At 38.3% G+C, this 11,779-nt stretch overlaps 1 protein-coding gene across 1 annotated transcript; it reads right to left on the bottom strand.

Annotated features, from left to right (window-relative positions):
* Positions 1 to 709: 709 nt before the first annotated feature.
* Positions 710 to 11,046, bottom strand: gpnmb (glycoprotein (transmembrane) nmb). The gene is made up of 12 exons (XM_066675733.1): positions 10,925 to 11,046; positions 9,294 to 9,425; positions 9,036 to 9,194; positions 6,398 to 6,571; positions 6,125 to 6,286; positions 5,497 to 5,817; positions 5,296 to 5,331; positions 4,957 to 5,193; positions 3,023 to 3,125; positions 2,581 to 2,801; positions 1,514 to 1,607; positions 710 to 1,277 (listed from the first exon to the last, which is right to left on the bottom strand). Exons 1-12 carry the CDS (start codon positions 10,992 to 10,994, stop codon positions 1,130 to 1,132), a joined length of 1,857 nt encoding a protein of 618 aa, XP_066531830.1. The 5' UTR covers positions 10,995 to 11,046; the 3' UTR covers positions 710 to 1,129.
* Positions 11,047 to 11,779: the final 733 nt, after the last annotated feature.

Raw genomic sequence — 11,779 nt, 5'->3', positions numbered from 1 at the left:
TACCAGTGCATTTTCTGTGCTCCATGATGCTATTCTGCTAAGTTGAATGGTCTGAGTGCAATTCATAAATAAAAATAACTTGGTTTAGTCGGGGGTTAAAACAAGATTATAAAATAAAGTTGGAGACTCTGGCCCCTGCAATTTAGTTTGTCTTGTTTCACTACTCACTGCTGTACAACAGTGAAATTCAAGGCTTCAGATGTAGTTTTAAAATATAATTCTAATGTGATTTCTGCCTTGTCTGTTTGTCTGGTTTAACAATTACAAGGTGCCAGTCTGTTGGCAGAATACCTCAAGGCAACATCTGGATTAAAAAAAACAAGTATTCTGTGAAAAAACAATGGTGTACAGGTGTATACATCCTGAGCAATTAAATTTCATTGCATTTTTGATCTACTTGGGGCATTTGGTATTGTGTGCTAATTACTAGTCAATGTCTAGCACAGACTTTTAAAATATACAGCTAACTGGAGTCCTGTCTTTTGCTGGGGTGTTTTTTATAAATACAAACTTCTGCCTCATGATTAATACACAAGTTAATGTTTACAACTGTTAGTCAGTAGAAGGCATATTAGGTAAAAACACATTTGAATTTTATAAAATACACAAACTGGTTCTGTCTGAATAGGGGTGAAAAATGCAGAGTCAAGAGCCTTGACAAATTAAGTGTGTGTGTATATATAATTTATTATAGTAAGTTAGTCACATTTGAATTCTGGGTCCTGTAAACATTCTCAAAAGTTAATAGGCAATTTATGTATGTGTATATATACTGTATATAATTTTACTTTCACTTCAAACAGTAGTGCAATTTTTAAATCAGTTCATTAATACGGCATAGTACAAAACCGCAAGACAGCAAATTATTAATCTTAGATTTTAGAGCCTTTAGAGCAAACATGCCGTTTAAAAAAAAAAAAAAAATCCCTAAAACATTTCATGACTTTTTACACTTTCCAGCCCTCCATAAAAATTTAATAACTTTAAAACTGTTTTTAGTTGTTAGATAGCAGGTTCATACTCTGAATATAATTGTTTCTCAGATTTTTTTTTTTCTTCTCTCCACTGAAAGCAGAAATCATGCATATATACTCCCTCCATACAGCGTGCATCAGGCATCATTCTGAGTTTACAAATGTCTGTCCAGCAGGCGACTTCTCTCCTCGTTTACTGGGAACAGGGCTGCTCTCAGTTTGCTCATAGGACTGCTGACACCATGGCTGCCTTCAGCATTCTGTAGCGAAGAGCATCTTACTAGACGGTACACCTTGTAGCGTCTTTGAAAGGAGAGAGGAAAAAAGATATTGGTGAACATACCTGTCTGCCCTTTAAAACGAGTCTATGGCAAAATTGAGACTGGAATTCAAATTTCAAAATCAGCTCATGAGAAAACAATGACCATGTTAAACTGCTTTTAATGAATGAAATAACTTGGTATTACATTTGGATAAACATTAATGCAGATTAATAGAGGATCTCGTTTGAGGTCTACCCCTTCGCATGTTTTACGTACTTGTACACCATAAATGCGATGAAGGCAAATATGGCCACTATCACAGCAGTGGAGGACAGCACCATCTCAGCCACACGAGGAGATTTAGTCAAGCCTAGAAGAGAAAAAGACCGGATTTAAAATCTGCTGAAATTTCCATGTACTTGTTAGGTTCAGTGATTATTTCAAACCAAAACCAGAGGCCAAAAAAATTGCAAATATTCTATAAAGTGTTCAGTTGTTTAAGGCTATACAGTTTGCAATTTTGATGAAGTCTATAAACTGATTGTATGGAACTCCTTGTAGCAGTTGTTTGCATCTAGAAATGATTTACCCCTGGTCAAATGACATCTTTTTTCATTTTTAAGAGAAATACGTTAACACATCCTCTAATTTCTGCAGTTTCCAGTACACGGTTTCTAAACATAGCACAAAAAGTAAGTAAATTTGAGGAGGAGGTGCTAGACTGTTGTGGCTGTGTATGGTTCTTCCACACGCCACTGAGGCTCCTGTTTGTTTAATTAATAAATTGTTATATTGCCAAACGTCTTGTTCCTTCAAACTTCAATCATCCAGTCACAAAACACCAAACGATTCAGTGGCAGAATAAGCCGTTTGGCATTGGCAGAGAGGATTTGGCAAATTTTTCATGGGCACAACCCACATACTCAGCTCTACTGCTCATCCCACAAATGCATGTTCCTTACAGATGTGGCACCGTTTAAAAGGAAAATTAACAGGCTTTTCAACGGTTTATTTATTTGATGACTTTATCATGTTGAATTTTAAAAATAGCAAATAAACAGTAATTGCACATTCATATGAATAGAAGTGCTTAAAAGAAACACCAAAACAACACAATTAGAGCAGAGGTGTCTGTATATAACTATCTTGTGCACAACTTTAGAAGAAAATTTAACTATGTTTTTTAAATAATTGCCGAGATTTGGTGCCATTTTAATCCGTCAGAAAATATAACATTGTTTCAGCTTCTGCTGTTGTTGGTACCATTCAGTATGTGTGTAAAAAATGCCTTTGCTTTTTAACACAGTGGTCTTTCATAAAGTTTGACAAATCCCATTACATACCTTTATCAGGGTGGTCACCAACGGTTACGGTGGTGGTAGCAAGTGCCAGGCCACCAGACATTCCCAGAGTGATGTTGACACAGTAGGTACCTGGTTCTTGGAATGTGCGCTTCAGACTGACCTGGCAATCTTCAGCAGATGGTTGCACATCATCACACAAAATGCTCTTCACCTGGCGACAGGTAGAGTCAGCCACGGTGGTGCAGGCTGCAGTAGGGACACTGGAGCAAGTAGACGATGATAAATATGTTATTCGAGGTGAATGATAAAAACATCAAAACATTTGAAACATGAACATGTACATGAACATGTGTCAAGTGCTCTATTGTTATCTTCCAAAAAAAAAAAAGAACAAACACTATGAATTTTTTCCAAAATGGTAGGTGTTTTCTTTTTTAAATATTATGTGTATAATTATAAGATGTGTGTGAGAGCTGCTCACCTGTCTGAACACCTCACCACAAAGTTCACAGTGTTGTTGTTCACCTTTGCAGCAGTCACTTCCACAATAAGAGGTGGCAAGTTGTGCAGAATAGGATGAGGCTCTGAGTCAATACACCAAAAGACTATGGTGAGATTTATTTGTAAACATTTTTTAATTAATTGATTAATTTTGTAAAATGTATAGCCCAAATTTTAAACATTCATTTTTGTCATTGTATGGTAACTGTTGGGCAGTATTAATAAGGACAGTTGTTATTTAATTTAATAAAAATGAAACCTAAAAATTAAGTAGTTTGAAATTGGCAAGCAAGAAATGAGTATCACCAAGGAAAAAGTGCTGCAAAAACACATGCATCATTTTGTTCTATTATTGTATACAAAACTACAAGTTAGAGTTTCAACGGTTCAAGGATGGCAAATTTTTTGTTAGCAAATGTGAACATAGCATATTAATGCTTCATATTTATTTATTATTAATATTTATTTTTAAATGTCAATTGTAATTTCTAATACACAGTCTGAAAAACTGTCACTGTTGTGGTACATATTCAGTACCATTAGTTAGGGAACATAACTGTACCTTATTCTACTATAATTGCATATTTTAAAATTGTGTTTCATTTCCAGGATTTACATTCTGTTTTTTTATTTGAGACAGTTCTATAATGAGATCTTAAAAATGTTCACCTCTCCTTCTAGAGAATATGAATGAATGAATGAATATTTTTTCCAGTTGTATGAGTCATAACAGATCACTGGCCACATAGAAGCTTTAGAAGGATGTTGTGATTTCCAGTGGAGTAGAATCCTTCTGCAAGCAAGTAGAGTTGTAAAGGCGATGCTATTTTTATGACTCTTTAACGCTTTGCAGTCCGAAATGCTGAATATAGCAGTTAATGGGTTAAGCTGAAAATCAAGAGACTCTGAAAGATGTGAAAAATTGTAAGCTAAAAAAGTGGCTTACCAGAACATGTGATGTCAAACTAGCTGGGGTGTTATGACATCAATTAGAATGAGGATCAATATTGGAATACATTTTGGCTAACCTTACCTTAGACAAATGTGCACAATGTAAAATTTTAAATTGTATTATTCCTAATTTTGCACAGGAAATACTATTATTAACTCTCTATAACTTGTTCTTCCAAGAATCCTCCTCTATAATCAGTCCTTGTTCTCTTTTCCAATCTTCTTTAATTGTTGTTTAGGATATGTTTTTAAGTGAGGTTATAATGTCATTTATCCTTGAGATTAACCCTTTGGATTTAGGAGAGGTTTTTAATATGTTGTCAAACAGTGATTTTAGGGGTAGGTCATAGCCCAATTTGGCTGGGAGGAAAAGATGATTGTTACATATGGGGCTTGATAATACCAATTTTGAGGTGGATCTAAGAGTTTCTAATATCAGTAATCAGTAAAGTACAAGCTGTGAAAACTGTAACAAAACTTCAAAATGACAATCTGTAATAAAAGTTGTTGCAGTAGCTACCGTGTGCTGAGACTTTACTCTTCAAATATTGTTCAACATAGCCAAGTGAAAAGATATGTACTTGCAAATACATAGTTTAAAACTCAAGACAATGTTGCAAATCAAGTTAAAAAACAGACGATGGCATAGCACAGCGATAAACGTCACTGGATGTGCATGCATCATGAGAAAAATATCCATGTAGATTGTTAGAATAACAAAAAGCATGCTATAGAAACGTAGCCTGTAGCAAAGGAAAAAGTCTAGCACCCCACACTTAATACTGAAAAAAAATAGTTGAAGCTCTCTTTACTTTATTCCCTCAAAATAAATCAGTGCTATTCTTAACTGCTCTTTTGATTTTAAAACAATTAAATGCATTTTTCCTAGAATTATAATAAATGAATGCATATGTTTTAAAGTATGAATAACAAACAAGATAAATACCACATGGTGCCACTTACCAATTATGTTAATCTGGCCTTCAAACGTTCCATATATGTAACGAAAACACTCAGATTCTGTGAAGTGTGTGTGTTGCAGAAAGGGCAGCAGTGTGGGTTCAGCACTGGTGAAGTTAACCCCTGGATCGCTACTAGTGGTCACCTCAGGGTCAGTAGGGAAAGGCTCAGTTGAAGTGACAGGAGTTGTCTCCGATGAATTCTGGGCAGTGGTAGCGGATGGAGTGGTGACAACTGGAGCTGAAATGTGAAAGAACGATAATGAATTTCACCATACTTCTGATATTTTCAACCCAATTTAGCAGTAATGCTAAGTCATCAGTCATATGATTTGCATCTCACCCTTGGTGGTTTCGAGTGTCGCAGTGGTGGCATGAGCTTTTCATGAAAAAACAAGAAAACAGTTTGCATTCACAGCCCAACAATTCCAAGACCAACAAGTTATTTATTTATTTATTTTTTAAATTTATTAATTAGCAATGTAACTGATAATATAATACAATATATAATATAGTTTATGAGTATGTTGTGTGTATATTTTACCTGTAGTGTATGGCTGTGTGGAGTGCATGGTTGGAGTTGTGGGTGGAGGACATGGTATGTGGAAGGCTGCCTGCACTAACAGCTTCACTGTGAAGTTGCCTAGTGTGCTGTAGGCATGGGTTGCCACTTTGCTGTGGGTGACCAAATGGTTTCCATCCCTGAAGTCCCATATAAAATCAACCGCAGCCGCTGTCTTCAGGTAGTTGCTTGGGTCATGAATCTGTACTTTAAAGATGATGTTGAACCCCTTATAAAAGACATTTCTCTCTGTGATATTTACGCCTTCCTTCTGTGAAATATTCACAGCCAGAGGGATATAATCTGTGTGTGAAGAGAGAGAGAGCACACATTTGAGTTTCCAGCTGTGCCTTTTGCATTGATACAATGACTCCACTGATTACGATGATGGAAAATGTACAAGTGATAATGGATTACATCTGAAGACAGTTTTTTAAGGTAGATCCTAATTAAGCAAACGAAATGCCTGGAACACCGAAGGTTGTTAACAGTAAAAACAGAGAATAATTGAGTGAGTTCAGCATCTCACTCACACCCATTGTGAGTGAGATGCAATTAATGTGGTTCACTGATTATTAATGTCTTTATAGGACTGTTTCGAGCCACTGACCTGTGATAAAGAACACAGTGCTATCAGTAGAGAGGGGGCTATACTTCCTGCGCTCTTGCTTACGGTACACCATGACTTCCATCACATCAGCTCCAATTGTCCAATTAGTGGTATTGAGTGTCAGACTGGAGGAAGAGCCATCACATGTTTCAAAATACTGACCTGAGAAATTGAAAGAAAACAGCTAGTTAGAAGAGATTATGGATCATAAATGTAGATAATGTGAAAGACTTATGAGATGTCGTAAGAAAAACACAGCATTGCAGCCCTTACCCATAGTATGCCATACATAGACATAGTTCCTGCGTCTCCAGTCGCTGTGTTGAGGGAATGGCTTGCCGTCAGGGAACACGTTACATTGCTTCGGATCAGTGCACTTCCCAAAACCATAATCATCCACCCAGGAGGTCCAGTTAAAAACATACACAGACTGCACCTGTCCATTAGCTGAACCCATAAGAGAAGCATTTAGATTTATTCAGGAAAAACACAGAGTCAGAAATGAATTTAGACAGATCATTGTTGTGATACAGGGGTAATACACAGTGTACATATACACATTTTGAAGTCCACAATATTGTTGGGTTTAACCTTTGGAGTGTTTGACTTTGTTAACCTGGTGCTGTTTATTTGCTGGGTGGCATGGTGGTGCAGCAGGTAGTGTCGCAGTCACTCCAGGGGCCTGGAGGTTGTGGGTTTGATTCCTGCTCCGGGTGACTGTCTGTGAGGAGTTGGTGTGTTCTCCCCGTGTCCGCGTGGGTTTCCTCCGGGTGCTCTGGTTTCCTCCCACAATCCAAAAACACAAGTTGGTAGGTGGATTGGTGACTCAAGAGTGTATGTGTGTCTGTGTTGCCCTGTGAAGGACTGGCGCCCCCTCCAGGGTGTATTCCTGTCTTGCGCCCAATGATTCCAGGTAGGCTCTGGACCCACCGCGACCCTGAACTGGATAAGTGGTTACAGATAATGAATGAATGAATGTTTATGTGCTACCGTGTTTCCCCGAAAGTAAGACAGTGTCTTACATTCTTTTTACCCCCGAAAGTCCCACTATGTCTTACTTTCGGGGTATGTCTTATATTGGTAAAAAATGTCGATTTTTGTTTTAACCATAAAATTAACATTTATTAACAACCTGAACAGTATGGTATTCACCATAAAACAGTTTTATAAAAGCAAGTGCCAAGAATGTCTTGTTACAACTGTATCATGACGGTATTTCCATGTATAACATGTAAAACAATGAAAAACGGTAAGAACGAACAGTTTGAATATGTTATACTGGAAGATAAAACAGATTTATTCCATGGCCATGCCAATCAGAGCGGCCACCAGCGGCTGCACGAGGGCACTGAGGCTGGGTGTTGGACCACGGAAAACATTACTGCTGCTCCCGCGGCCTCCACATCCCTCCGCTCATTCCGCTCCAGATCATTCCGCATCCCGCAGTTAATGCAGCAAAAGGTACCGGTACTATGGCTTATATTTTTCCAACGTACAGTTTACTATGTCTTACTTTCGGGGTACGTCTTACATTAGCCGACCCCCCTAAAACCCACACTGCGTCTTACTATCGGGGGTGTCTTACTATCGGGGAAACACGGTAGAAGACATATCATGTTCATAATAAGCAGTCAGTATCATGGCTTAGCAATTCCAATTTTAAACTGGAGTGTCTCATACAGGCGAATTCAGACAGCCAGGCACCTGTTCATCAACTTGCAGGGTGGGGTAGGCCAGAAGCAGAGGGGTGGCTGGAGATAGAAGCAAGGACTAATTCATTATTAATAGAGCCACAAGTAATAAATGAATGTGAAGAGCTAAAAGTTGTAGCTTAAACATGAAGGGATTTTTGTCTTGGAAATAACAAATATGCAGTTCTGTTTAACAGTGGGGAGGCACAGTGGAGCAGCAGGTAGTGTCACAGTCACAAAACTTCAGGGACCTGGAGCTTGTGGGTTCAAGTCCCGCTCCGGGTGACTATCTGTGAGGAGTTTGGTGTGTTCTCCCCACGTGGATTTCCTCCGGGTGCTCCGGTTTCCTCCCACTGGCCAAAAACACACGTTGGTAGGTGGATTGGCGACTCAAAAATGTCTGAGTGATTGTGAGAGTGTGTGTCACCCTGCAAAGAACTGGTGCCCCCTTCAGGGTGTTCCTGCCTTGTGCCCAGTGATTCCGGGTAGACTCCGGACCCACCGCAATCCTGAATTGCATAAGCAGTTACAGACAATGAATGAATGTTTAACAGGGACAATATTTTTGGGGGGCTTTATCGATAACTGTGGTGGCTGGATGAGTATTTATGCACGTGTGTATAATTAAGTTAACTACATGTGTTCTCCCTGTGTCTGTATGGGTTTTGTCCAGGTGCTCTGGTTACCCCCAAAGTCCAATAACACACGCTGGTAGGTGAACTGGCCATGAAAAAGTGCCCATAGGTGTGAATGTTTGAGTGAATGTGAGAACGTGTGGTGCCCTTCGATGGACTGGTGCCCTATCCATGGTGTGTCCCCATCTTGCACATAGTGATTCTGTGTATAGGCTAAAGATTTACGGTGTCCCTGTAATGGACAGTTGGTTATAGACAATGAATGAATGAATGAATGAATGAATGAATGAATGAACTAGATATAAAGACATTTTAGGTATTTCACTCCTTTTACACAGGCTGTAATATTCTAGAAGTAGCAAATGTGTCAGCAGTAGTATAAATAAGTTCATTTTGTTTGAACACCTGTGTCTGTCCATAACTTTTAAATGAACTCTGCTTTTAAATTCTTTGTGTTTTTATCAGCTTCCAAATCATAGTATGTTGTAGTCCACCTGTTGTTCTGTGTAACTTGTTAGCATGTTCTTGAGTGGTCAGGACCCCTAAAGGACCACCACTGAGCTGATATTATTTGGCAAGCCTTACCCGAGGCCTCGGTGGCCGCGTCCTTACACTGCGGGTCGTAGACCAGTTCTCCCCGTGCGTCCTCTCTCTGGCACGAGGGAAACTCGAGCCGCGCGCTGAACGTGATGTTTGAGCCTTTCATAGCGGGATTGTCACTTGTGAGGCGCACGCGCGCTTTACCTGAGGTGAGAGAAAGAACGAAAGAAAGAGGGGTGGGAGGATTTAAATTGGGCAGATTCCGTTTTCAGGACCGTTAATTGTTCAACCATATGGCCTTACCGTGCCTGCGCCCGAGATCGACCGTGAAAGGAGGGTAAAGAGACTCGTCCCAGGAGTTTGTGTCCGGCTCCCAACTGGGAATCTGGAAGGAAGACGGAGCTTTGTGCTTGTGAGGAAACATGTCTCCATAAGCTGAGAGAGAGAGAGAGAGAGAGAGAGAGAGAGAGAGAGAGAGAGAGAGAGAGAGAGAGAGAGATTTGCTTAAATTAGATAGATATCTGATGAACTGCCCTAACATTAGTTGTGTATTATTTACAATTTATATGACACTTGTTCTCTAAACGATGTTTCCCAGGCGTCAGTCACATCCATAAACATCTTCTGAATGTTTCTCTTGACGTATGTGTTATTTAATTATTGGATGGTTCTATGTGACTTTGTTTTTCCGTCATTATAATCAGTTGTTTGATGAAATGTTTTAATTAATGCTGTTTTTATTTTGGGTCTGTTTATAAAAGCAGTGAAAGATTATATCGCCAAAATTATATTCTAAAATGCGACCGCTTAGAACTTTAAGTTAAAATTAAATTCAGTTTTCTTCTCAACTGCATTTTTAATATATTCGAATTCTTTCTCTCTCTCTCTCTCTCTCTCTCTCTCTCTCTCTCTCTCTCTCTTTCTTTCTTTTTAATTAAAATATATCAACGCACAAAGATTCATGATGGATTTTTGTCAACTAGAAGCTTGTTGTTTCTGATACTATTTCAGTTCTCTTCACTTTTTGACGTATGTCTCTAGGATCTATTTCATAACTCATAGAAGAGACGTCAGATTAAGCCTACTATGAAAAACACTCATATTTCCGTGTAATAAACACGCGCCACAAAATTTTAAATCATATCTCGGAAATTGTTTAATTATTTTAGTTCAGTCCTGATTTGAATCCTAATCCGTTTACATAATTAGCCTATCACTATAAACGAAACGGAACAGAATGGACGCAGGGCGCGGAGCCCACAGCGCGCACAACGTAGTGCAACATACAGACAAAAATATCAAATATTCTTCACGGGATCTGTTTTGCCGAAGCGCGCGCTTAACGTTGACGTGGTTAATTGAGTTCATGGGACTAAATCCGCGTGCCTCGCGCGCAAGAACAGGACACGAAAACAACAGGAGAGAACAATTCAGCGTCCACACAGATTAATAAACAGATATACAGAGTTTATAACAGATATAGAAGTTAAAACAGAGAAATAGATTATATGGTTTAACACTCAGACACAGAATTAACAGATATATAGGAATTATAACAGTTAATACACAGTTTACAAACCAATATGAAAGTTAATATATGAATATACCGGTTACAACAGGAGTTACAAAAGCTAATACAAGGATACACGTGTTTTAAACAGTTGTACATATTTGATTGATTAATTGATTGATTGATGTATATGGATATGTTTAATTTATACGGATATATAAGGTTTAGAAAGAGATACAGAGGTTAATACACACAGGGGTTAGAAGCACGTTAATTTACGCACACAAAATGTTCTGGAAGGAATATAGAAGTTAATATTCACATATTAGAAATTAATTACCATAAAATTCATAAAAATTTTGAACGCATAAATGACTGCAGGGAAACATCAGCGTGTGATTAGTCAAAGAAAACCTATACTTACATTTCTTGCAGTCTGTTGTCACCGATAACACCACAAACATCAACGCGAGAGCCGCCTCCAGTCTCGCCATGTTCACAACAGCCCGAGTTTAAGAGTGAAAAGACTGATAATTTCCCCAGGTTCGTGGACTCTCTCTCTCTCTCTCTCTCTCGCCATAATTTAATATCGGCCGCGCGATCATGTGACGTTTCGTAACGAGACGCATCTCATCGTTGATTAGTGAGAGACTCTAGACTCCCCCCATGGGGACGTTGCAGACGTTGTGTTTACCTCAGACATTTTTACGAATACAACGTTTCGTTATTTTCGAGCACGGAACAGATAAACAGCCAGCTCCAGAGGGTCCACATGCCAAGAGAATTTCGCAGTTCAAAAGCGTCTGGCAGGTGTCTGCCTTGAAGTTTTTTGTTTTGTTTTGTTTTGTTTTTATTAAAATAAAACTATTAACACAACTATGCTATTTATAGTGTGATTATTTCGACTAAAATTTGCCTATAATTAAATGGTGAATATATAAAAAAGTCACATATTAAACACAGTGTTTCAATATGAAACATAAATAGGTCTATTTTATATAAGCTTCTCATGACTGAATCTTTCATACTGGTGGTAAATGAAACCAGAAGGGTACATATGAACGCTACATGAATACATTAAATAAAACGTATACACCGCTATATGTTTGAAATATTATTTAATGATCTTTCTATTTATTCATCTAAGGAATGGTCATGATTTTTGTTTCAATATATTAATGGCAGAGAGTTGGGCTGTAGGGGTATTGTATGACAAAATAGTCCCCAATAAATGCAGATTATCAATGGTTAATTGATGGTTAATTGCAGGAAAACATAC

This window comes from Hoplias malabaricus, chromosome 6 (genome assembly GCF_029633855.1).
Source record: "Hoplias malabaricus isolate fHopMal1 chromosome 6, fHopMal1.hap1, whole genome shotgun sequence".
Lineage (NCBI taxonomy): Eukaryota > Metazoa > Chordata > Actinopteri > Characiformes > Erythrinidae > Hoplias > Hoplias malabaricus.
Note: the sequence above shows the minus strand (reverse complement) of the source record. Positions and strands in the feature narration are given on the sequence as shown.